At 42.5% G+C, this 28,000-nt stretch overlaps 1 protein-coding gene across 1 annotated transcript; it reads right to left on the bottom strand.

Moving 5' to 3' along the window:
• Nucleotides 1-99: 99 nt before the first annotated feature.
• kcng2 (potassium voltage-gated channel, subfamily G, member 2) lies at nucleotides 100-27,529 on the bottom strand. Its single transcript, XM_076754452.1, has 3 exons — nucleotides 26,965-27,529; nucleotides 19,909-20,809; nucleotides 100-3,603 (listed from the first exon to the last, which is right to left on the bottom strand). Exons 2-3 carry the CDS (start codon nucleotides 20,695-20,697, stop codon nucleotides 2,776-2,778), a joined length of 1,617 nt encoding a protein of 538 aa, XP_076610567.1. The 5' UTR covers nucleotides 20,698-20,809; nucleotides 26,965-27,529; the 3' UTR covers nucleotides 100-2,775.
• Nucleotides 27,530-28,000: the final 471 nt, after the last annotated feature.

The following is a 28,000-nucleotide window of genomic DNA, read 5'->3' as shown; positions in this document are numbered from 1 at the left end:
CTGTAGTAGCGCAATCGTTAGCTTGACCTTGCAATGCTAACAGTGTGAACAGGAGAAGCCATTGCACAGGCTCCCTGTAGTCTAAGTCGAACATTTCACTGAAGCACTGACAGTATTTATTAGATTTACAGTGCATGAAGCCAACATCGCTACTGGAAACAGGATTAATTTATTATTTATAACAGATGTGGGGAAAAAAAAAAATGAACCAACCAGCAGACAAACTAATTTAGAATGTTCAAGTGCAGAAGTACAACACGCACTCTTGCAAATTTCAGACCGTCCTTGTGTATAATAAATTGTTAAGTCAAAGCCTCTCCACATGGGACTGTGTTCATTATAGTCTTTATTCCATTTTTCAAAAGAGGCTGTTCCTCAGGCTATGGATTCATGATGCAAAGCACAAATCCATTTAAGTTGGGTTTTTCTTCAAATGATGCTTCATTGCACCACCCGCTCCTCATCAAAACAATATTTTCATTTCTTAAAACCTAAATATTGTAGATATAATAGTGTTCTGTGTAATGTTTCCATGCTTTTTCACAGTTAATCCAGTGACTGCGATTCAGAGTTGGCTGACAAAACATCACCTTATGGCATATTAAAAATATCTAGACCTAATTTGCACTCTCCAAGCCCTTGCACTGCTTTGATGTGTTCCAACTTGACAACAATTTGGGGAAATGGTTTTTAATGTGTCACTTCAAAGTACAAGCCTCTCAAGTCAAAGAATATGAAGTGCTGTATTTTCAATTATGGATATGAGGAAATCCCAGACTGTGAAAATTATTTGCAATATCTGAAATGGTTTTTGACTCGAGCATTTGGGGTCTATTGCTTTCACTGCCTGAAGGAGGATGCATAACATTTGCCTGTTTGAAGAGAATCAAACAGTAATTACACCTCTCCATAAGTGCCTCTCTGACTGGTTTCATTTACATGAAAGAATTACTTCCAATTTTTCGGTTCATTGGTCACTTTACCCCAATCTGTGAGAGGATTAGCGCCAACATCACCTCCATCTCTCAAACAGATAACAGCAGCTCTAACAAGTGCACATTACACCTTTAGAATCAAGAATGCTGAGAAATCACAGATAATACCCAAAAAGAAAATGAGTGCAGTAATTGTAACTTTGGCTGGTTGTTCACTATGATGACACATATCCTGCCAGAATTGTGTAAAGGCTAAAAGACACAAAAATTCAGCAACAAATCACATTTTCACATGGAAACTGCACATTGTAAGCATTTGCTTTGATTGCCCCTGATTACTCACAGCCAATTTTATGGAGATCTGGCCATTAGTATTTACAATCCAGGACAAATTGTGACCTGGTGATGGTGCTACACAAAGGTTCGGGAGGTCACCACAATCAACAGGAGATACCCTTTTGCAAGTATGAGTAGCCATGCAATTTGCATGGCAAGTACTCTTGACCAAAGTTTTGCACAAACACATATACATTGATCAGCCAGAACATTAAAACTACCTGTGTAACATTGTGTAGGCCTCCATCATGCCGCCAAAACAGCTCAGACCCATCAAGACATGCATGCAAGAACTGTGAAGGTATCCAAACATTAGCAGCAAATTGTTTCAGTCCTGTTTCGATAAGTGGTTTGTGTCAAAGTATCATTCACATGAATGCCAGGACACAAGTAACAAGATGATCAATGTTATTCACTTCACCTGTCAGTAGTTTTAATGTTGTGGCTCAACCTACATCACCATTTTTAAGAAGGCAACAACCAAAACCAAGTTTGTTGTCTTACCTCAAGACCCCTTGACTAGCTTTTAGTATTACTTGGGTGTTTTAGATTTATGTCCAGTGTTCCAGTGTTTATGCAAAGCTATGCTAACTCCTGGCTGTAGCTCATATTTCATTTACAGATCTGAGAGTGGTGTCCATCCCCTCCCTACCCCTCCCCACTAATTCTTTGCATGAAAGTGAATAATTACATTTCCCAGAATGGCTGATTATTCTTTCTAAAGCATGAGCATGTGCACCAGACAGCGCTATGTAGTAGAGCCACATGAGTGTGACACCCGTTGCCATCATTTGCCACTGAACAAAACGTCCCGACTGTGCAGCCCTTTGACAGATAAATTAGTTTCGTGTTATTATGCTGGAGATTAATTAGCTCTGCTTCAATGCAAATAAATGTGCTGACATCATCATATACATGTGTGAACCTTATATAACAGAGCCCCAGGTACAGTAAGTTATTTGATTTGGCCAGATACAATACAGAGTGAATGGAGATGATATTGCACATCAGTAATAAACTACATCGTCTGACATCTCAGCAAACTGCTTTATTTTAGACAATCCTCTCAAATGCAGCTACATCAAGAACATTAATTATTAGTCTGTGGTCTGAATAACAACGTGTGATGTTTTGGTATTATTTTTCCCTTTTTTGCACAGACTTATCTCAAGTCTGAATCGCAGTCAGTGAGACTACTGTCTCAGTCACTTTTTTTTCATCTCATGTGATTTCAGTTGTTTAATCATGAATACTGTACTGTTACCCGTCTTTTAAAGTCCAATTTGTGAAAAAGAAAAAGATCCCTGCAGCTTCTCTGTAAAACTTAAGAAACTCAGATACACTCTGGTGTGCGAGCGCTGCACACGATCAAAGCAGAGACCTCAAGCTCCAGAGAGGAAAATCTCCTCCCTGCTGGCAATCCTGCAGCTTGTCAACTTTGAAGTCCCAGCTCTGGGTGTCGCGGCTTCCTGGGCTGCCGTTTGAACGCAGGCAGACGAAGCAGCTAAGTTCGCATGGACGCCCTAATCCCAGCAGCCCTCTGAAGAGCCAGAGACTTCCTCTGCTGCGCGGACAACCCTGCAGCCTCCGTGATGCCGTGGTAGCTGTCTGTCTCTTGAGAGTCTTCGCTGTTCTGGGACTTGGTGCTGTCCTGCGAGTCCGGCTTCTGCCTCATCGCCCGGCTCTGTTCCTCCTTCAGTTCCAAGTAGGAGCGAGAGAAGGTGTGAAAGATGGACGTGACGGGGAAGGCCATGAGGAGGATGCCGCTCAGGATGCTGCTGAGCGCCACCACCTGACCGGGGATGCTTCTGGGCACCATGTCTCCGTAGCCGACTGTGGTCATGGAGATGACAGCCCACCAGTAGCTACCAGGGATGCTAGTGAACTCCTGCTTTGCACCCATCTCACTCTCAGCTAGGAACACCAGTGGGGAGAAAAGAGCCATGGCCACACAAAGGAACAGCAGCAACAGGCCGAACTCACGTGTACACCTCCTGACGGTCAGACCGAGTGTCTGCAAGCCTAAGGAATGGCGGGCCAACCTCATCACGTAAAAGATCCGTAGAGCTCGCAGGACTCGGAGGACTAACCCCACCTTCTCCAGGTAGTTGTTCCCTGAGCCAGCAGGTTTTCCTCCCACTGACAGAGAGTCCACAATGAGGGTGATGTAGTAGGGAAGGATGGCCACCACGTCGATGACATTTAGAGGCGTACGTAGGAACATACACTTGCTCTGTGTCTGAATGAAGCGGAGCAGGAACTCCAGGGAGAACCAGGCAACACACACCGTCTCCAGCACAAAGATGTTATAGCACCTCTGGGAGCACTCACCCTGCACAGACAAAAAAAAAACACATAAAGACAGACATTAAGGCTTGTGTTACATTATGCACCAGCAATAACACCCTTCAGTGTGCAAGATATGTGAACTCCAAAAGTGCTTTGGATAAGCGTGACATGACGACGCAGCGTGAAGTCAGTAATTAAGAATCTATTTCAAAGCCTGCAGTTTGATTCGGGGGTTCATCACTGACAGAGGAGGTGGACGCATTTGATCTCACAACAAAAAGGTGATTCTGTTCGTTCACAGAACAAAACACAGCGGAGAAGATGCTGAGCGATTCGTGAAGTGTAAAACAAAGGCTTTGATTGTCTCACAAACCTCACTGACTTCTACATCAAACCGGAGTGATCAAAAGGTGAAAGCTGTCAGAGGTGTAACAGTGTTGCATAAGAAACGGTTTTACCAGAGCCAGTCGTAGATAAGCCTGGACGGAGGATTCTTAAAGCTACCACAGATGAAATATTCTCTGTTGTAATGATAATCTATTTTTTCAAGACTGCTGAAATGGCGTTCATAAATATTTGAAAATATAATTATAAGAGATTACTTGGTTATTAAGTCAAAGTCACCCCTGCAGGAGACTTCGAAAATGCTTTTCATTTTTCTACACTTACTTGAGTCTTATTAATGAACACAAATTATTCTTTGCTTTATTTGTGTCAGTTAATTATGTGTGGATTAATTAAAATATGAGGAAATGAAGCAATCAAGCAGAGGAAACTTTCTTCAGACTTTTAAAACTTTGAAATCATTCCTCCTTGGAATCTCCTGTAACACAGCCAAACAGGTATTTCTGAAACAGTCTTTTGAGACTCAGCCAGCTGTTGCGTTGCGTGGCTCAGACTGTTGAGGTTGTGCAGAAATATACAGTGACATTAGCAAGTCGTGAGGATAACAATTACATACACTGTGGTTGAGCAGGTTGTCTCCAAGTGTGAATGTATAAGTAGACCCTTTGCTCAGTCAACAGCTCTGCTCCATAGAGACGTCATTCCAACTGACCGCCCTCAGAAAAAGTCCTCCTCTCAGATTGAGCCTCATCCATTTTTCAGAGTATACACTTAGTTTTGCATGTAGCGTGGTTTTAGCCCTTGAGCCATCAAACTAAGCCCATCAAGGACCATATAAATCACTGATCAGCAAAGCTGGAGCTGCAGCTTTTCATGCAGGAGTTAGTTAAGGCTGACAATAAAATGAGATAGAATAACAAAAAATAGTGATAATATTGAGTATATGGACAGGGAAAAGTAGTCATCGTGATCAAAAGTGGTACACATCTTCCAGCTGATTGGTGTGCTTTGTTCTTTACTGATGTCATTACTGGCCATTAAGTTTTTCCACTGCCAGTAAAAGCAGAGATGTTGTGGTTGATCATGCTCAGCAATTGCACCCCTCTGACAGATGAAGGTAGCTGTTTTGAGCATACCCTGACCTTAACTGAATGTAAAGTCTCAAACACCGGTTTGAAATAGGTTCCATCCCAGGTTTTGGGAAAAATGGCAACAGCGCTTCTGTCCGACCTTCACTGTGTGAAGGTAGCTTGTTGTAATTAAAACCCATCAAGCATTACTTGCTTTCTTGGTATTATACATCACCTAACTTCCAATCCATGATTTCATACATTTTAATGAGATAAAATGCATAATTCAATATAAAAATTTGAAACACATCCATAGAGTACCTAGCAAGCAAGGAATCTGCAGACGTGACACCAGCTGTAGGGCTAACCATCAGCCCTCATCTTCGTCTGACGATGAGGTGAATTGCAGTGACACTGTGAGCAGACCTTCATGGTTCCCAGACTGTGTTTTCCAATGGCTTTGCTAATCCCCTGACTTCTCCTCTGGCATCATCATACCATCAACTTTTAAGTTCTTGACTGGAATATCTTGACAACTATCAGATGGATTGCTGTGTGAGCTGGTACACACATTCACGGTCCCCAGTAAGCTTGGTACATGCTGATGTGAGCATCTAGCTCAAGGACTGCCTCGAAGAACCACAAGCATGGCTGTAGATTCTTACTATTGTTGAAATTATATTTCATTGACTATATACAACAGCTGGTCAAAAGCGCTCAGGTATACAAGTGAGGTGTCACTGCAGTAATGGAGGCTTCCACCTATGACCCAGATAAACTGTATCCACAATGTACACACTTTAATTACACAACACTGAGCAGTAAACACAGAGCACGAGGACATATGGAATCTTATTTTCTCGCATGAGAAAGCCTCCATTGACTGACGTCCACAGTTAAATTGAAATTAACAATAGTGAGTCAGTTATCTGCCTCAGCACAGCTCCATATGCTAACAGGCAATAATAGTGTTATTTTGAAACATGAAATGATAAAATAACTGAGGTTAGGAGCACAGATTGTCAGCTTGGCTTTGGGGGGATTTAAGCCAAATTGGATCAGAAATTTCCAAACAAAAACCACTTTTTGTTCATCTTCTCCCTTTAAGGAATGCCAAAAACATTTGGACAGATTATAGAGGCAACAGTGCTTTGCTGAATATTATTTTCAGTGAAACAGCCTCTGCTCAGTCTGGGGTAAAACATCTATCTGCTCTTTTGCTGCACAGTCTAGAGCTCATTTCGTCAGTATCATATTTTCTGTGCCGTCTGTAGCCTCTCACACGCTGGGTGTCTGGATTATCAATTCACCTCCACCTTTAAAGCGTCTACAAACGTGCTTTTCTTTAAAACGCTGAAGCTCGGCTGTCGCAGCGTGGCGATTCAGATTTGAGCTGAAATCCACCCTCTAACCACATGCTGTCGTTTCACATCCAAAGCAATACGAGTCTGAAGCCAAAACAAATAAACGTGCTGCTGTCCAAATCTGGAAGGAGCTCACTCGTCCTCACAGGCTAACCAGTATGTATCACGCTGCCTGTCTTTCTGCTCCTCTGCGTCCACATGGGAGCCTGTCCGCTTGTGACACACTTGCAACCGATAGCGTCCCTTTCCTTGAATTTGACCAGTATTTAGATTGTTCTCTGTCACGGGCTTTCTGGCTCACTGGATTTTCCACTCCCTCCCCCCACCCATTCTCTACGCTGAAAGCCTCTGGTGTATGCGCACAGGATCAAATTAAAAGCACACAATTATGCTTCTCAGCGATCAGGGGACTCTGACCCCGTCACAGCTGAAGACAAGCATGTAAACCAAACAATGCAAGAAGCGACGGCTCACCTCTGATCTCCACTCAAAGCTCGGAGTGGGTGTGATTCACACACAGGTGGACATGGAGTGCTCCTGTCTCTGGCACACCAATGCTTTTAATGGACTTGTTAACTGCTCTTATTTGTTCACCTCACTGGGTTCTGCTGCGTCCACTGAGTGTGTTTGTTCTGGACTGAGTTTCAGCACTTTTCCCCCTTCTTCCAGCAACCATCTTAAAACGCTTCTTTACAAAACAGTAATGTTATTACAGAACAATGACGTGATTGTGTGTGACTCCACAGGATTTTCAGGTCAAGCAACTTACTCTTTCCATAAATGGGAAGAGGAGGCAGATTGATGAAGTCTCGGCTGTACCTTTAGCACTTCTTGTGTCTCTAATATTTGAATATAATGTGCAAAAGCAAAGAAAAAAGCTGCACTAGTTTTTAAAAAAAGTGTGTTTTCTTTCATGGTTGGCACAATAATTGGATGTTCTCACACATGAAGCAGTCAGCTGCTGGGCAAGCTATGTCATAAATATTTAAACAGACTGAAACCGGTCACATACAGGATGATAAGAGCTCTATTAGCAACAGCTGGTGCTGCAGATAAAGTAAATGCATATACAAACAAAAGGCTGCCGTTACCTCTCCTCATTTCTCTTTCTTACATGCTTTACACAGAGACATCTAAGTCATCCATGTGTGGATCATTAGCTGTGATGCTCCATGCTAAAACTACGTAAATGATAAGCAGGGCACAAGCATTATTGCCAAAGTGAGAATGTGCCACAGCTCCAAAACAAAATACTAAAATAAAATGGTTATCTTCTACGTTGACCCCCGCCCCCCCTCCAGCTGTGGAAGCCAAGTCCAAATACTGACTAACCCCAGTTTGTGCCTCTCACACAGCTGCTGGTAGCAAGTGCCGGCAGAAAGATGAAGTTTCACATGAATGAGCAATTTATTCCTCCTCTACAGCAGTAAACATGACACATGCGCCTGCTGCTAACTGTGCCTTTTTCAGGGCTTAACAGGATATTGAAGGCCGATGAGCCGCAGACAGAGAAACAGCATGGCTGCAGCTATGTACGGACACTCCCCCACAGATACAGACACTGACACTGAAAAGCCTCACGTAGTAGAGCTGCTAGCCCGAATACACAGTACACAATATACTGTCTCCCACACAGTACATGAGAGATGCTGGCTGGAGTAGACGCTGCTGTGGGCTAAATACAGATGGCAGCATTCTAACAATGACAGTGTTATAATGTTGATGTTTAGCAGGTAATGATGAGCATCATCAACATTTCCAGTTAGTGTGTTAGCATTTGCTAATTAGCAGTGCACAAAGTTATTATATTATTATTGAACCAGCAGCAAAACAGGAACTCTGCTCCGTCTGGGAAGGTCACTATGAGAGCGAATTCCTTTATTTCCATCACATCATGGTGGTGTGTAAGACGATAATGGTGCACAGGTACAAAATAATTATAATGCAAATGCACAACTCACACACTTTAACAGCGTTTGAATTCTGGTTGCAGTTTTTTTCTCACAAATGTTTGTGTGACTATTTATAGCCCTGCAAAAGACCGATGACCTGTCCGTGATGTACTCTGCCACTCACCCAGTGCATGCTGGGATAGCCTCCTGTCCCGCACAGTTAACAATGTATTCAATAACCATTAGTGCTTATTTAACCTCCTCCATTTCGCCGTCAGCACAGGACTTCATGCCTGCCTCCTGCGTGCTTAAACGCTGTCAGTCAATTATATTTTTCTATCCTCGTCCAAATCTGTCTCCCGCAACCTCAAAATGACTTTCAACTTTCAAATCTGTGACACTGAATGTTGGAGTTGAGATTATTGCAAGTAAGTAGGATGCGTGGGAAAGTGGCAACGGAAAATCTGAATGGCAGGATGGAAGAGAGAAACCTGCCTCAGGGAGAAATGTGAGCGGATTGAAGCTTCCTCCAGCAAACCGCACACAAATGATAACAAATAAGACCAATGTACCCACTAAGTTCACGTCTTAATGACCTGCTGTGGCTCTAATCATTTCTGAAAATGACCAAATAATAAGATCTTATCAGCCATTCTGCCACTCTGCCTGTACAGAACAGGCTGTCTTAGCTTAACTTCCTCAGTATTTCTGTGTGTGTGATTAGGATGCAGAATCTTGATGAGCAGGGAAAGTCAAAGCCAGGTTGAATAATTACATAATCACGATTACTTTGTCTGGAACTTTTTAAAGATTTGAACAAATATCATCCTTGGCAACGAGAAGAGGTCTAATCCACCTCCATCATGGAGATTAATCCAATGTTTTAATCATTCAGGAAATGTATTCATTATATCAATACCCTGAAAACACTGCTATAACTCTCTCACAAGGGGCACGGGCCTCGACCCGAGCACTTCTGTTGCTTGTCAATATGTTTTTATTAGAGTCGGCTCTTTGGGGAGGCCAGCGGAACTTTACAACCCATGCTCTCTCTTCTTCTCCGCCGGACAAAAGCATGTTTTTATTCCTTTCAACCTGCATTCTGCAAGCTTCAGCAGCTCTGAGAATACACAGATGCTGTTTAAAAGCCACTTATGCACGTTCACACACACCTGAGTGCATGCATGTTACCTGTGACCAGTGCTCTGCTAAAAGCTGGCGCTGTGTGTCTGCACTTTTGGACACGTTAATGCTTTGTTCCACCTGATAATGGTATAGTTGAATAGCTTGCCATCCACTTCAGCCTGCAACAATAGGAACACTGTGTCTATACGCACACACTGTTATTTATAACCTGTTCTCTGCTGCTGTGACAAGCCAAATTCCCCATGGGGGTCATTACAGTTTCATCTGATCTAGCCTAATCTAAAGTACCACTGATATTGATGGCTGCTGCCTGACAAATGTATGCTCTCACTCTCTCCCTGCCCTCCTATGTTAAAATACACCTCTATAACTGATAGGCAGAAGTCGTCATAGAGGGAGTAACCAAGTAAAAGTGGTCTGGTTAACATCTAGTTCTGCTTCTTTACTGCTAAAGTTGTTTTGGGGGTTTTTTTTGTGATTTGCAAGCCCGATTCCAAAAAAGATGGGATACTGTGTTAAACATGAATAAAACAGGAACACGACATTAAACTGCTGTCAGTGAACGCAGCTCGTTTGCTAATGATTGCCTTCTGTTTTAATTTCTGTTTCACACAGTGTCCCTGGAATCAGGCTTGTAGCAAGAAGTCAACTCATTTGTTCCAAACAGCTCTTACACCTCAGTTTCTACACAAAGCCATTATTACAGGCAGAGTTTATTTGCATTAACATTTATGAGCAAAGCTCATGAGGCTCAGTTGGTTTGCAAATGATTACCTTGAAAAAATAAATAAATATATATAAAGAGCAGTATTCTTAAACAGAACACTTGGACACAACTTTAAAGCTCAGTTTCCAGGGACTTCAAATCCTCTCGGTTTTCTGATGAGATTTGGCACAACCATACGCTCATATCCCCACAGAATCATCCGTCAATATCCTTCATCTAATCCACACAGCACAGCGCTTCCTTTGTGGTTACACCGGAGGAAATATTTTTAAAATACTGGGTATTTCTGGACATTGTTCCAGTTAATGGCAAACAGACGACTCTAGTTGCAAATGTTGGCTGATGCAAACGGTTACAGAAGGATTTTTTTTCTAAAACTTTAAGTCAGTGGTGTTCCCTCTTCATGTGTTGAGAGGCTGTTCAGCCGGGTGTGCTTGCAGCTCCACAGGGAGAAGTAATTAGAGCAAGTACAACTGAAGCATTTTTCTGTTAGCAGTATGTAACCTCAGGCATGGACAAACACATTATTTAACCTCTTTTACTCTCTGTTTCTCAAATAATCCTGAATCCAAATAAGAATAACTGAACTGTGTTTACCATCAACAGTTTTATAAAGTGTTCCTGAGCTCCTGTAGTGATATCCTTCATACATAGACTGAGTCTTTCCAGGATGACTCTTTCATACCAAATCATGAAACTATCACCTGTTACCAGTGAACCTGTTTACCTGTGGAATGTTCCAAACAGGTGTTTTTGGAGCATTCCACATCTTTCCAAGTCTTTAGTTGCTCCTGTCCAAACTTTTTTGAAACATGTTGCTGCATCAGATTCAGAAGAAGCACATATTTTTTGCGGCTGCATTAAACGCTGACCACTAGGGGGCAAATCAAGTCCAAAAAAACTCATACACAGCCCTCAAACACCTGGAGACTTTTGACGGCCCACGGCAGCTCGGAACACTAAGGCTAGCACTACCTGTACATACATGTGGATGTCTGAACAAGCACTATAACAGTATTGAGTCATTGATCCGTTTGGACAGAGGAAGACAAAGTGGGCATGTCTGCTGATCAATTCATCTTAACTCATCAAGATATCAGGAACACTATCTGTCTCCAAAGAAATGCAGCCGCGTGGTGCCCATATGTGCTGGTCTGGTCTAGTTCACTGAGTCCCTTGTTAATTAATAAAACTATTGACATTGCTAAATGCAAGTCGACATCACAGAAACAAAGCCCCTCCAAATAGCTGCTGATTGCAGCTTGATGTTAGCTCGGTTGTTGCCAAGCTAATTTACCTTCAGACAGCTCAGGACAGAAGATAAACGTAGGATTTCATGGTTTTGTTTTTGTCACAGAACAAATGGCACAAATTTGAGAATCAACATGAAGAAACTTATGTTTCTGAATAATTCATATATTCTGATGAATAAATGGTGCTGTGCAGTTGGGGAACTTTGAGTGAACCTGTTTGAACTGACATTACCTGCTCATTTGCTTTAGGTAAAGTGGTGCACTAAGATTTACAGCAACAGCTTTAAGACCCATTTTATACTGCATTCAATTTCCATACAGATATGTTGGCACTTCTCTGTACCTCTCACATTTAGAAACTGTCAGTAAAGAAGGTTTGCTAAAATCTTTGCATAAAACACAACAATATTCCCATGTGGATTTACAGTTTGTACTTGGAAAGAAACCATTCCTCGACTCACCTGAAATGACTCATTGAACACTGGATGAGATACACAAATCATCACCACCATGACGGATTGCTCCGTGCATGAACAGCAGTAAGTCTAGCTCACAGTCTGCAGGAATGAGTGATGTGCGCCTCCTATTTTCAGCACAGACTACGACAAAATTCTCTCTATTTTGCCCCAGCATTTGCACACATTTCTCTTTCACCCATCCTCAGCCTCTGAGCTCTGGCTCCCTGTTCCACTGCAACAATATATAGCTGGGTGAGAGGTGTGCTTTTAAGTGGCTGGGATTTACATCAGAACTGAGCATACAGGGCTCTGAGGCATGAGCAGAGTCATTGAAAGGTTAGAGCCACAGCCGGGGCTTTCGCATGAGATAAATGGGACAAGAACGCAGTTTTCAAAGATGCTTACATGAACAGAGTAAGCAATTCTGAGGGAAGAAACTGACAAAACACTTGAGATGTTTAATCCCCTATTCATCCAGAGAGTGTGGAAGAGGGACCATGAAATGTGAAATGCAATGTAGCTTCTTTTTTGTTGTTTATTTGTGTGTGTGAGAGAGGGAGGGTGGCGGGGGGGGGGGGAGGTCTCCAAGCCACTGAATGCTTCTCAAGAGCCACATTAGATTAGACAGCCAGGCTAAGTGCTTTCCATTGCAGGCGGCTGCTTAAAAACTTCTGCTTGCTGCCCAAACTCGCTGTGGCTCAAGTGACTGAGTGCATAAAGATGTCTGCTTCCTGGGTTTGGGTTGCATTGCCCTCCTCTTTCACAGTGCAATTTAATTTAGGCCGGAATCCACATCTTATATGGCTGACGGCTTCACAACATGACTTCATTTACTGGCAAATAAAAATGTGGAGATGCTTTGAGCGTCTGACATGATGTCTGACCTAAAGAGAATTATCGCCCGGCTCTGCTCTTCCCCTCAGCTCTGCCAAGCATTTTAGCATCTTTCAGTCCACGTTTTTGGTTTTCTGGCTCGCAACTTTGCTGTTTTTGTTCAGTTTCACCTCCCTCATATGATTGCTTTCACCCAAAGTAGCACAATTGAATAGGAGAGTTGCACCATTTGCATAGACTTCTTTTTTAAATGGAGAATGCAGAAGTGACACATTGTGGGGCAACAGACGGATCAAATATCTGAGCAGTTCCAGCACTGAGCCCCGTTCATTTTCAGTGTTTCCCAAACACACTCGCAGGCTTGTATCCAACAAGGTTGTTTCTCAGTTAATTCAGTCAGTTCACACATCGTCTGTTAGACAGTGCGTCAGTGACAGGTGATAAGATCAGCAGCATGAATGTGGATGATCACAGAAAGAGTATAACTGCAGACAGCTAATTATTTCATATGTTTTCCTGTTGAGGAGCTGACATGCGAAACCATGGCAGACTGCCTTTGACCTTGCAAGCCAGTTATCTACAAAGCATCCAAAAAGCAGCAAGGTATGTAACTGTCAGAAACAGCTCTCTGTACCCTCCAAAATAAGTTGAATCAATGCCTCCGAACAACAAAAACTGAACATTAGGACCTTCATGAAGGGAGGATTTACTGCAGGACTGTTAGACGACATTAGTTTTAGCTCTGTTTACTCACAATTGTATTAATGCTCACAGGCTTCACAGAAACATGCCAATATTGTATAGTTTAAGAGCAGTGGAGTGCAAACACCATACCCCAGACAGGCTCTCCTCCACATTTAGGCTAATACGTAATTATTGTATATGTGCCAGGCAATTAGGCTGAGCTACAGAGGCATTTACACAGCCTTCCTTTCAGCCACTAGTCTTGTGTGTGTGCATGCATGCAGTCCCAGTCCCAAGACTGCACGGCCTTGTGCTCCAGGGACAGAAGACCTCTTAATGAAAACAACCAGGGCACGTGGAATTGCACTCACGCTCTCTTGCACTCAAAACAGTTTTTTAGGCCAGTTGCTTGTGCATAACAGTTGTTTGATAGAACACAGTGACGGATTTCAGCCGCACACCACAACTCCTCATGTTTATGGCTCCCTGAGACTAATAACAGTGAAAATGTTCATTTTATTTCCCAGAGAACATGGATTGTAGAATAATGAGAACGTCACAGAAATGAGTGAAAGGTCTCACACTGGTGATTCGAGCTTCCTCCGAAAGAAGCACGTGTACACTGTTGCTTAGGAGACACTGTGATTGTTCAAAGTGTCCCTGAAGAAAGTTGGAATCGACAGTATTTAATTTCCTCTTTGAGGAGATGATAGAGAAGTGTTCAGCTCAGTCATGAATTCTGTTTTTATGAAGTTTGCGTTTTTGTTGACAGTTGGAAACGTGTGAATTATTACTGAGGTCATGGTTAAAGGTGGGGTTGTACTGAACTACATTATACTGAGAGGTGTTTCTAATTTTTTTGGTCCATCCTATTTACATACATGAGAGGTGCAAAAAATCATAATCACCTCTGAATATGATGCAGCTCAGTACATCACCACCGACACCTATGACCTCCATGTTAAAACATATAACTGCATTAACACCTCTGTAACAGCATAAAATACCCTGAACATTATAGGCAACATGAAGTAGAATTTATGGCCAAACTGGTGTATTGCATTACATTAAGTTGTACAGGTGTACTTAATAAAGAGGCCACAGCATGCAGAATGGATTGTTTCTGTGTAGTTTCTTTGTTATTAGGGAGATTGTTTGTCACCAGACCCATCCGCCTGGGGTTGCCTTGTGGTAACTGCTGACATGTTGCCAGGGATTAACCCCTGATTCCTGAGGGTGAGGCACACACCTCATGTCCACAATGTCTCAAGTTGAGGTGTTCAAATTCTTGGTTATTTTCAGCTCTGTCCTTCATTGGATTTGAAATGAAACAATCATTAAGAGTTGAAGTGCAGACCTTCAGCTTTAGTATCATAATATATAATTGAATTATTATTCATATTGAGTCATTATATGTAATGTAATTTGGTCATCAAATTCAAAGAATCTCCAACCCAGCACTAAATGTGACCATTTTATTTAAGTTTAAGGAACTTGTCCAATAACTTGTGGGCTTGTGATAGTGGCAGTCTGCCAAATGGTTATAATGACTACATGGTTCACTTGATGCATCTGAAAATACCCACAACCATAAGATGAGAGTTTGCACTTGAAGTCCATCACCATTACTTAATTTCAGATTCTGTGCTGGAGCACAGAGGCGAAATGAGTCATGAAAAAGCCCAAATACTGCAGGTGTGTACTCTCACTTCTGTCATCTCAACTTCAATCAAATGTACATTAAAAAAAAATAAAAAATACTTCCAGTACAGAGAGAGAAAGTTCTCATAACACAGAATGGCCCATTTCAGAATGATGTATTATATTACTGAATTAGAATTGTTCCTATATTAATACATACATTACTTTAATGTTTTTTAAACAATTTATATGGCTGGATAGCTTCATTATCTTATCCATAATATTACATCATAATTTATTTGCCATTTATATTTGTGTTATTAATCTGCATCTCTAAAGTAACTTCAGTTATCAAATAATTGTTGGGGAGTAAAAAGTACAATATTTACCTCTGAAATGTAATGGAGTAGAAAGTGGAAATACTCAAGTAAAGCACCTTAAGTTGCAGCACTTGATTAGTTCCTTTCCACTACTGTAAACGCATTCTTCAATATGGAAGCAGCCACTCTTATCTCCAAAATTAAACACAGAAAAACTGATTAATGCCTCTCTCCACAACTCCTCCTACATTGAATATAAGTGCAGCCAATGACAAACAGTAATCAATGCACATTATGAGCTAATATTGACTGAAAATTGCTGCAAATATCAGCACTCTCATTTCCCTCCATAGCAGGCAGCGGTTTCCAGCAAATAAGCTCTTCAAACCCACTGTGCACCACCAGCTGCCCAGCGCTAAGCAGCAAAGCTAGCAACCAGCTGGTGAACGTAGTGGAGCATTTAGCATCTTAAGAGTGAGACGTTTCTCTCTGGAGATGTTGGACACCAAGAAGAGAGATAACAGTAGAGTAAATGTTGTACTGACCTTTGCTCTGCACGTTAATCCAACTTTAAGTGAGCATGTTGATTCATGTTTGTTGGATGTGTTATTAATCCACAGTCTGCTGATAAATTAGCCATATACTTTACATTTTTAAGTCTGTGTTGTGTTCAAATCTTGTTTCTGCTTCCCCAAATTTGCCAAAAGAACAGTTATTACAGGTTTAATTTATAGTCTTGAAGCTTTAGAAATGCAGTGGTATAATTTCAAAGCTAAGAGGTCACCGCAGATTTAGGCAGGTTTAGCATTAAGGCACTGTATCTAACACAGAGAGCTGCTGACTTCATACTGCCAGCACTGGAGCGATAACTGAAGCCCCAAAAACATTATACATAACACACCAACAATAAATTACAAAATGGGTATCTGAAGAAATGATCATTTCATTAGTTTCATCAGCATAGGGAGGATCTGTGCAGAGGCAAAGGGCCGGCTATCCAAGCTAATGGATATTAGGAAGCTGTGTAATGGAGGAGGATGAGTGGGCGGACTCCACTGAATGTGGTAATTAGCCAAGGCAATTCACCAAGTTGAGCTGGATTCATGAAAGTGTTCAGACAAATGCTTTGCTTGACATTTAGCGTGAATGAGGACAATGCATGAGGCAAAGCCAACTCACAGAGCACATCCATAAGTTTTCAGAGTGCGGCCAAACACTCCACAGCCACTTGTGCGCAATGCCTCGGTGCACAGAACGGCTGCTCACAATATATCAGCAAGGAATAGTAGTCAAGTTTTCTTCTTGAAGCATTGTGATGAACCATGTCTTTTTTGTGTTTGATATTCATTTCTGTGCACCCTGATCAATAACCAGCTAACCGGAGGTTGTAAACAAAAGTGCAGTACTTTTAGGATAACATCATGTTTTAGTAATGTGTCTCCTCATATTAACAGATTCTGATGGTACATTTTGTTTTGATTTGCCGTCTCTAGTGTTTGTGGCAGTTAAAGGACAGTGTCAGATTGCAGTTTGCCTCCCTTCATTGTCTATTGTTAGGTTTTCCAGGAATGACAGCCACCTTGTTATACCCATAAACCCTTGTGTTTTCAAGGTTGCCTCCCATAGCTGCTTCAGGTTAGGTTCTCCTAATGAACTCCTCACTCACAGAGGAGGAGCGAGACTCAATTATTCAGGCATCTCTGGGTGGTTAATTGGTGCTCCAATGACATTTTTTTCAGCTGTCCGGAGTTTGAAGCATTCACCTGTTGCTCCTCTGATTCTAATAATTGAAGCTGCAGATTCATCCAGGCATGTAATGACGGTCGACACTTAATTAAAGATAAGATAGGACTATGTTTAAGCTCGTCTTCGTTCAGCTGTCACTCGCTTTATTTTCCTGATTGATTTTCCCTTTGAAGCTCATGTATTTCATGCCAACATCCCCCGCCCAGCCCGCTGATGAAGACATATCTCTGACACAGGGAGAAGCTGCGGGGCTCTTGTTTAATCATACTATGGTCGGCTGATGTCATTCAAGGGGTGAATTAGTGCGACACAAAGGCGCTCTGGAGACAGGTCTCCAAAGCTTTGTGAAGTCTCTGAGGCAAAGGCGGACATGAAAAGGCTCTGGAGGAAGACGTCGTCAGCTTTAATATGCTTTTTTGCTCCACTCGTCACGCGCTGTGACAACATGTGTAGTTAGCGGGAACAAAAGCCTGAGGTAGAAATCTTTCTCTTCCTGTAAGATGAAAGCTAAACGCAGCAACAAGTGGATGTCCTCTGCTCTCACTTTCAGACCTAATTAGAGACAAGAGACTGTAAGTTATGAGGATTATCATTTTATGGCAAAATTTCTACAGGTCCAGCTCTGGCATATTAACAACTGTATTTTTATTTATTGTCGTTACAATGCTTGGTATAATCATATTCAGATTATTTGGGGTATAAGCTGTGAGTGAAATGAAAAGATTGATACCAACTTCATGTCTGTGGTTGCAGTCAGGACATGGTTAGCCTTTAGCTGGTCAGTTTACTAAGTAACACAATGTATTTCTTTTAATGGATTATGTACATAAACAGAAATGTTTCATGATTTTAGGGGCAGTTCTGTGGTCTAACTATTCCTCGATCAACAGTTTATCCACGAGCCCAGTACTTGTGAGCAGCATCTGCAGTTACGCTGTGGGTAGCCAGATCCTGTTGGTGAGGGCACACAGACATAATGGTGCCAAACCTGGGGACAACACTATTGGAATTCCTCCATCTGTTGCCAACTTGGCCATTTTCGCGATTTAATAACCTTAAAGACCTTTTTTTTGTGACTTTTCTTCAAAAACAGAGTTTAGCAATAACTCTAACAACTTTATGGACAGACATTAGCAAGTCTTGAAGAAGTCAACCAGAGACATGAATGAGCTGTGAACATCAGTCAATAATCGCCACTGTTTATCCATTGATACACGCGCACACACACACACACACACACACACACACACACACACACACACACACATTATAGTATATGCATATATACACATATGAGAGAGACAGAATCTTTTATAGACATACAAATTGATTTGTAATGATATTATTTGAATTAGCACAAGCTATTTTCCAGTGACTTTTGGAGTAGATAGCTACTTTCCATTGAAACCAGTTGACTGGTCGCTGCACCCAGTCTGTAGCACAAAACTAAAATGACAATTTCCTGTTTTTACATGACTGTTCATGTGAATTAAACATTGAGCTTTAGAGTTGTTGCTAGCCTTTTTTCTTTTTTTTTTTTCCACTGGACAGCGTCAGGCAAGCTGTTTCCCCTTGTTTCCAGTGTTTTGCTAGGCTAAGCTAACCATGCCCCGGCTCCATTAATGCAAAGACATGAGACGTTGATCTTCTCATCTCTAACAAAGAAAGTGAATATGTGTATTTCCCAAAATGTTTAACTAGTCCCAGTTTTCCCTTCGGCAGTAACACATTTTCAGTTGTAATTCATGGTACAGTGTTGGTGTATGGTGCACAGAATCTATGCCCTGTCACATCAAAGTTGTTAACATGATGCTCAATATTTCAGGCTCCCAATTGTTTATTGGTCAGCTGGTCCAGATAAGGTTTGGGTAAACAAGCCTTTAACTGTACAGATTATGGCTTCATGGCTACAATTTGCATAATCATCATGTTATATAACAATAATGAGCTTATTTCACATTCATTTGAGCTTATTTCATATTCATTTTTGGAAGCAGGTCAATTAAAAGCAACTGCATGGTTAGAGTATCTGTGGGATACAGAGCTGAAGCTCAAATCCTTAAAAGACTACTCATTTAAAGATGTGTGAATGTATAGCTTTTCTTCTCATTTTCATGTTGTATATGCACTGTCAATTATCGCATACATTTGGGAGAACGTGAATCTCGTGTGGCTATGAAGGAATGCATGCTGCAGAAACAGTGAGGGGCTACACAATAATCTGGTATTCCAGTGAATGTAGAGGAAGCCTCGTTGTCCCTGAGCCTTCGCCTCTGTCTCTGTCACGATGATTTACAATAAAGCCCAGGAAGACTCCGCATGTGGGCTGCTGCATCAACATAATCTGAATTCTACTGTAGCAGCTGTACAGCATTCACATCCCCAAGGCTGTTGTGAAAAAGAAAAGGAATCCTGAGACTGGAGTTCCTTCATTTTAGAGTTATGTGTCTTATATAATGCCATAATCATGAAAATCTGCTCAGCGTGTGATGGTTTTAACATTTGTTGTGCGGCGAGACAGAGTGAGATCATGCTATTTTTCTCCACAGGAGCCATAATATCTGATATTACATCACTGTCTTTATTTCATTTTTCTAAAATTGTAATTTGATCGTGTCTTACCTCCAAAATTCAGAGATGACTTGTGTAACCTCTGTGTGAATGGCCATGGTTGCTAAATGATTCTGACGCTGACTGCTGCTGCTTTCGCTGCATAAAATGAATCCAATCTAATAAATGTCAGGACGTCTTTCAACAAACTAAATATGAGGAACCAGATATGAGTTTGGACTTTCTGGATCATTTAAATTAAAAGTGAGTCTGTAAATAAGCCAAAGAAAGTAATTTTTGATTAGTGCGTGAACTCACCCTCTCCTCTTCCTCCCTGAGGTCTGGCATGGTGCTGACACACAGCGTCACAGCAGTAATGGCTACAAATAACACTGACAGACAGGCGAAGATCTTCCCTGGCAGGCCAGAGTGGGGGTTCTCCACCATGTCCCTCAGTCTTCGCATGCAGCCCCCTGTATGGGTCTCTTCCTGTGGCCCCACTCCAGGAGGCTGCTGGCTATCTTCACAGGACTGTGGCGAGGCGAGCTCGGCATCCTCCTCCTCGAGCCTCTGCTGCTCCTTGTACTCCTCCTGCCTGAGCCGCAGCTTCCTGAGGCAGCACCAGTCCAGGTTGTTCTCCTCCACCCCCCAGTACAGCAGCTCCTCCTGGAAGGACAGGGCGCACATCTCCCTCAGCAGCCGCAGCTTCCCTGCTGCCAAGAAAGTGACAATTGTGCGGAAAGCTAACGGACTTCGGTCGAAGAAATACTCGTTGCGGCTGCCGTCATAGTCATCGCATACGTCCATGATTTCGGCCTCGTTGCTGCAGCTGCGCAGCTTGCCCAGCCTTGTCAGGGGGAACTCCTCCAGCGTGGACCAGGGGATGCGGTATTTGATCCCCCCCACGTTAATAATGGCTGCCCCGTCAGACAGACCAATCTCATCTCCATCCTGTTGGCGGGGCTGAGGCTGGAGCAGGAGCTGGGCTCGCTTGTAGAACAAACCCTTGTTGGAGGTGACCTCGTGTGGGTTCTCCACACGGTTGAAGCGGAAGGTGGTGAACTGGTGTTCAGAGCTGCCTGCCAGGAAGGCCACCTCCTGGTACATCACTGCCACTCTGCTGGGGGACCCTGTCCTGCACAATGCGATGGGAGAGAGGCTTCACAGGGTGTGTGAGGTGACTTGGAGTATGTCACCCATTCAGCAATACGGCATGTCTCTGTGGGACAAAAAAGACAAGCCACCAATGAACCAGTGTCTATAGAGACATTTCACAATGACAAGGCTCCTACTCTCTATTAAACAATCCAGACAGTCAGTCCATGAAAGGTCTAAAGGCATCAGTATGCCTCAGACAACACGCTTGTTGGATGGCTGAACAATGTCTGATACCCCATCTTTATGATGTAGGAATTGAGGCTGCATCCAACATTTTTTTTTACTTTACATAGTGTGTGGAGGTGAGGAAGTAAGCAGGGTTTGAGCCTCTCTTTCAAGCTCTACTGTATCTCATCCCTCTCTCATGGCCTGGTCACAATGTTGGTCAGCATTTAAAACACATAAATTCATTCCAAGTGATACCAATACCAATACCAATCAGCTTGATTGGTGCATTTGTCAATGCACGTGATAGCTCTGACTGTTGTAAATACTCTTGCCTTAAGATGTGGTCACACGAAGTAGTTCATTCTGAGCATATGCCGGCCTTAACTGTGACTTCAGTATCGTACTGTCAGGCTGTGTGAGGAAACCCAATCAAACACAGTAACAACATGTTGTCTTCACACAGGAAAACTAGGTAAACTGCGTTGAAGTGATCCACAGCATCCAAACATCTTGGCTTTTAACTACGTTTTTTGCTCGGCTGAAAACAGAACACTGTTCCCACAAGCCAAAACAGTCAACTTCTCAGGAGTCTAATGACAGTGGGAGCTCAAAGAAAAACAACTCAATGCAAAGCTGCGGCCCGAACCCAATGCAGGGAAACTAATAATGTTGTTTTTCCATTTACTGCATCACCAGGCTCGAGAATGAGACAATTTAAAGCACTGTGTAACAAACTGTGGGAAACACCAAAATATTGACCTAATTACAACACAATGAGCCAGATATAGTGTGAACACATTTGAAGTAAACATACTCCGTGTTCAGTGTTTAACATATGTGGTAATGGTTTATTCATTTTTCAGTTCATATGAACACACAGCTTCTGTAAAGATGCACTGCTCAAACCACGCTTTCCTGTCGACATGGAAAATGTAATTTATTCTGACGATCAAACAACTACTGTCAGCTCTTCTTAGAGTGAGGCTGTCCACTTTCCAAAATGAATGTCATAACATGCACAGCCATCAACCGAATGCACTTGGTTACATTCTACATACATGCTGAATGAAGTATTTATGTGATAAAGGACAAGGAGTTGGAAGGAGTTTCTGTGTGATTTATGTACTTTTGCTGTTAGCGGTGAAAGCATTTCAGACATATTGATGGCAACGACAGAAAAATGTATAAAAGACACCAGGAGATAACACAAGGAGAAAGGGAGAAACTTCAGAGAGAAATGAAACGATTTCCCCTTGGATGCATTTAATGGTACTGTCAGAGTGAAATGAAGGAGAGAGAATAATGTAGAACAGCTGATCACACTCTCTATGCTCATGTATTTATTTTATTTATGGATGACATTCTGTTTTTCCCGTGCAGAAAGTCTGTCCAGTTTTGGTGATTGTAAGATGGGTTTACATGCTAATGCTCACATTAATAAATCATTTACACAAACTACATTTTATGTTATGTTCTCAAACATCCAGAACCTCTTTGCTTCTATTTTGAGTGATTGAGAATTGGCCTTAAATATAACAATATCAAATCAGCATCTATGTACATATATGCATGTTGTATTGGGGGTCAGGCGGCTCTGGGTGCCATTGAAGGGATGTCCTGGTTGATCAAAGTTCTGCTCTAGAGGCACAGCAAACATTGCCTTTTAACCTTTCAAAATGAGGTTGGAATCCAAAAAAGCTAGATCAAAAAAGCTGATGATCAAGCAAAAAAAGGCTTATGTAATTTACAAGATTTTGACTTGATCGAGACAGTGACGTCCAGCTGCCTGCTGTTTTTGCTGAATCAGATCACTCTCTGATCAAACAATAAAATGTGTGACATCTAAAAGCTATTCAGATTCAATTACACCTTATTTGAAGCCATGTTGTCTTAACAAGCTGAGACATTTCTTGTTTTATTTAACATGGGCATCTGGACGCAAAATCCAGAGAACTCAGGCTGCAAGTATAGCAACATGCCAGGGTTGCTTTGCCCACTAAGGATGGTTGTAGAGGACCTGAGGCAGTGGAGTCGATGTAGGGAGGCCGGGCACATCATCACAACAAATTAAGAGTGAGACCCCTCCAGCTATCCTCAGAGTTTGCTCCTCTATTGTGAGACCAATCATTTTGAAACTGGCCGCTCTCCGAGGGAGGGGGTCAAAGAGCAGCACCTCTACAGCGACTCAGCAAAGTGCCTCTGACAGGAGCAGTTTATTGAGCGTGACACTGCACCCCATGGCTTCAGGAGCACACAGAGAATGAATTCAAGCTATAGTGGAGGAGCTCCACATAGGGGCAACGTGTCAAATAAGGCTCATTGAGTCATGGAAATTGCAAGATTAAGCCTTTAGCATCAGGACTGTGGTCTACAAAAGTGTGTTTGGTTTAGTATGTTTAATCCTCATTGAGGGAATTGTTTGACATTGTGGGAAATTTGCGTATTGCACTTAAAGGGACACTCGAGGTTGCAAGCAAAGTCTGATATATTGCCTCTAGTGATGTCACTCAAGTCAGTGTCGGCTGAGGCAGAAGAGTTTGAAAATGAGAGAAATCTGGGAATGTGGAGTGACCAGACTGCTGTAGCCCACTCATCATCTCTGCTTGAGGCTAGCAGCTTAAGGCTACATTGGCTGCTGCTAGCACAACACACCCGCATCTCCAACTGAACTGTCTTTGGTTGAGTTGCATGTTGGGTAATGTAGGTACCAGATTTTGACAAAGAAGGAGAATACACGGACAGGTGCAACAGGAGAGTGAGGTACAGTCCTGAGAAGAGGTCTAAGATGGCCAAATAACTGAAAACACATGAGGTTGGGCCGTGGGGGTGTAGAATCTTAAAGTCTCAACTTCAATTTTTCATCGGAAGGCACAATTTTGTAAATAAGAGGGCTATATTATGCATATGTTACTTCATCCTGTTCCTACAGTTATTTAGGAATGTATAAACATACAGTAAAAATGTACTTAATGTCGCATCTAAAATGATACTTTCTGAAATACCTGAAACGTTTCTTCTCACGCCCTCGGATCTATCGTCAGACAGCATGTGGGGAAGGGGGGACGCTGCAGCAAGTCAGTAAAAAACAAATACAAGCAGGGCTTTGATACGCGAAAACAAATCTCCTAATGTATCAAACCAGGCCTTTAATGCAACAATTTACCAATTACATGTGATTCTGAGTGAAAAATTGCTTTCATTTCAAGTACTTCACATCCCTCTCATCCTCATTACACAGTGAGTACAACATATGAGGTCATGTTCTTTCCTTTCATCCTCAACACCAGAGGCTTTTGTGACCTCTGTGTGCTTCTGTTTCACATGCTGAATCCGGATCTGCAACAAAAGCGTCAATTAAAAACCTTCCCTAATGCCTGTTTCCTTTTCATGAAGCTGGGGGTTAAAGATGCTTCCAAGGTGGATTTAGAGTCACCTCTCTCTCTCCTTCCATCTTCAGGAATATTGGGCTACCTTAAGATTATGAAGTACTGTTGGACTCTGCATTGCTCTTTTGCCACCAGTTGCTCATGCAAATATAATTTACATGCCTCTTTGCATAAATCTGCAGCTAATGCATCACTGATACGTCTGCAACCCACATCCACTCCATCTTCATCTGCATGAAAGGCCTGAAGCAGAAGTGTAATTTGGGTCACCGAGATCTTGAATGACACTAAACTACCACCTGACCTGCTGCTAAATCAGACTGATTGGCTCTCCTCAGAGCGACTTTTGTCAGTGACAGCCTGCACTCAAAAATATGAGGACAATTAAGTTTCTTGCAAGCAGCACAGCAATCAGCAGCGAGAGAACGATTTTTATAATCTAGAGTGACGCAAAACGTCTCTCTTGAACTGCAATAATCATGGAAGGAGTACTTCTCAGAACATAATCACATACATAATAGTCAGAGGGACAGAGATGGAGAGCACATTTTAGATTGTGAATCAAAGGAACTGATGATTTTGTAGACCAGCCGGGTTTCTGTCTCACTGAAAAGACCCTTTATTATTGATTCTGGTGGAATGTGCTAAATCAAAATGAGCCATGTTGCCATCCATTATTCCTTTACTAAGAGGAGTGTGCAATTCATCTTTTAAGTTAACTCCTTCAGTGCTTTCTGTATGTATATTTAATTGCTGAAATGTTTAAGTTATAATAGTGTGATGTGCTGGAGGTCCTGATTTTGACCCGCTGCTGTTGCAGATATTTAGCACAAAAAAAGATTAAGGCTTGGTAAGCTATAAAAGAAGGGTCAGATCTGGACACAAAAACAGCTTAGTTAGGTTCTAGGAATCATGATTTAGGTTAAAATTAGTACTTTGGTATAGTTAGGGGCCTTTAATTGTCACAGTTACAATGCAGGGTGCTGTGACTTGAACATAACCGCTGTTGTTTGGGGGAATTCGCTCAAATCACTGATGCCGTGTTTCTCAGGTTTCTCTGGACGTACTAAGAATGCATGAAGTCAGTTTTAAGGAAAAAGATAGCCTCCTCACTTTTGCATGGACCCACCCGAAACTGCTGAAGACTTCACAACTCAACGCTCAGTCTATCACGCTTGACATCAGCACTGCTCTTCAGAAGTTTCAGAAGTACCGTGACAATCTCTAATTGAAAATAAAATCTGCGCGCTGAGCCTGACAATCAGTGTCAGTTGATTCAAAGGCGTGGATTTAACATTGTGTGAGACAGGGACAGGGAGATAATGGGCTGAATAAATTGCTGGAAGGGATAGGAGCTATTTGACAGAGAGGCTGAAAGCGGAGAATGTGATGTTTTGCATGGAAGCGGTTATTAGGACGAAGAGTTTAGAGATCACAGCAAAATACAAAGAAGTAGAACAACAGACGCCTACTTGCAAACACATGAAGAGCGTGGCACATCTCCCCTCTCTCTTCGCTTTTCTCTGTTTTACGCTCTCATTATGTTCCAATGCATAAACAAAAAGTAGAGCACTGGCTTCATATCTTGAGCCTGCAGGTTCTCTGCCCGGCAAACACTTTGCTCCCATCAGCTCACCTTCAGCTACAGAGGAGGAATAATGTGTGAAATAAGCTGCTGTAGTATTTGGTTGCGAGGCAAAGCTGATGCACAGCATGCTGAAAACCACAGCGATACAGAAAAAGGCTGCCATATTCGGCGCAATCTGTTCTCATTAGTTTGTTCTCTGTGGTTCCAAGGGCCCACCGGTGTGTGCTTTGATATTTGAATTCACTGCGCAGGAGAGACACGAGCATTCGTCTCTACACATCAACAGGTTAATGATCCCGGCACAGGGAGGCAGTGACATGTACATATGGACAATCCATACAAGAGAGCAAGAGGGAGGTTATCGTGGAAAAGCACCACAGCTGTTAATAAAGCTAGTTTAGTTAAGATGAAACACCTTCACTCAAATTTAGACAGACAAATCCAACTATCTGGTGTTCCAGAGGTATGCTCTGTCTGATGAGGGGAAGCCGCTCTGACACTGCTCTTCCCCAGACAGGATCACATTTAAAGTAGAACCGTGTTGGGAGTCAAAAAACTGAACATAAAGCAAAGATGATGACAGGAGTTCATTCAAGAGACATCCCGGAATGAAAGGAACAACCTATAGTAAAACGGTAATGCTCCCCATAGTACAAGTGTAACGCAATATGAGGTGGAAATAACATTAAATACCACAAGGACACCTCTGGAAGCACTCAGGGTCCATTCAGGAACATTACAGGACTGTTACAATAAGAGGGAAAACCATCAGGAGCTAATAGTAATGCATAAAAAATACCGTGAGGACATTATAAAAACATTAATGGAGAGCCATTAGCCCCTGCTGGTTTCCCCTGTAGGGAAATCAATGGGATATTACAAAGAAATTGAAGAAGTTTGTCCCATGTATGAAGCAGAAATAGACCGAGCTTCTCCTAGAAAAGACTTGGATCCAGTGTGCGTAATGTTTTCCTCAAGGCTCCGAGCGTATTCATTCATTTCGACCTCTGTGTGGCCTTACCAAAGCAACAAAAACAAGCAGTGGTGAAAGAAATGTACAGTTTCTAGACTTACCCAGAGTGTTGTTGAGCTCGTGTCCATCTGTTTCAGCTCGCTCGCGCGCTCGCAGCCCTCAACATGCAGCATGCCTTTAAGTTTTCCACGCATACGGTCCGGGACATAGTGGTTCAATTAAAACTGAGCTCAGTTTCTGCAGCGCTCACGTGTCGCACGGAGTTTGAATTGTTCCTCTTGACGGTTTCAACATTTGAGCACGTTTGATTTTGAGCCGCTCGTCCGGCAAGTGCCAAAAGAATTATTTTGTCCAGAAGACACGCCGAGGAGGCAGACGTGGTACTCCACATCAACACAGACTCCGTCAGACTGGTCCTCTCTCCTTCCGAGGCGACGTCGCAGATGTTGTAGGTGTGTGTGTATGTGTGTGTCTGTGTGTATGTGTGGCTCAGAGCAGGTGAAAGGCTGTTTCCAGCTCACTGGTGGTCACAGCGCTCAGACTCCTCAGGTGCGTCCGGAGCTGCGCGCTCCGCGGTGCGCTGCGCTCTGCCAAACTGCGTCTGTGGGAAACCACGAAGTGCTTCAGAGCGATCTCACAGCGTCAGGGGGAGCGTTTCTTCTGTATGTCTTCTCACTGCCGGCAGACTCTTCATTATTTTGCTCCCCTCGTGAATTATTTGGACTGTGTTTTCCTCATCGCATTCATCATCTGGCACCAAAATCTGCTTATAAAAATATGTCTGGGTTGTAAAGTTTATCAGTGGCATACGGCTGATGTTTATGTAGGTCATTTTAGCTCAGCTTAATGTTCATTTTTTCATTTTTAAGTCATTTTTAATAAAATATAGACATCAAATCCATTTGCTTTGATGATTTTTTGCTCTTCAAGATGAATTTTTGGAGAGATTCACAGCTTCCCAGAGTCTAATAGGCTGGGCCATGCACAGTGTGTCAGTGGGGTTAACACTGTGGCTGAGGCATGTGCCACACTGGACACAGATCCACAGGCACAGCTGAAACAGTAGGTGTGGCGTTGCAGGCCAGCAGCAGGCTGCAGCTGAAAGCCTGTCTTACTGGCTGGAGCTTCTCTTTAATT

The sequence above is a fragment of the Chaetodon auriga genome, chromosome 17, assembly GCF_051107435.1.
Source record: "Chaetodon auriga isolate fChaAug3 chromosome 17, fChaAug3.hap1, whole genome shotgun sequence".
Lineage (NCBI taxonomy): Eukaryota > Metazoa > Chordata > Actinopteri > Chaetodontiformes > Chaetodontidae > Chaetodon > Chaetodon auriga.
This window is presented reverse-complemented; position numbering and strand designations above follow the sequence as displayed.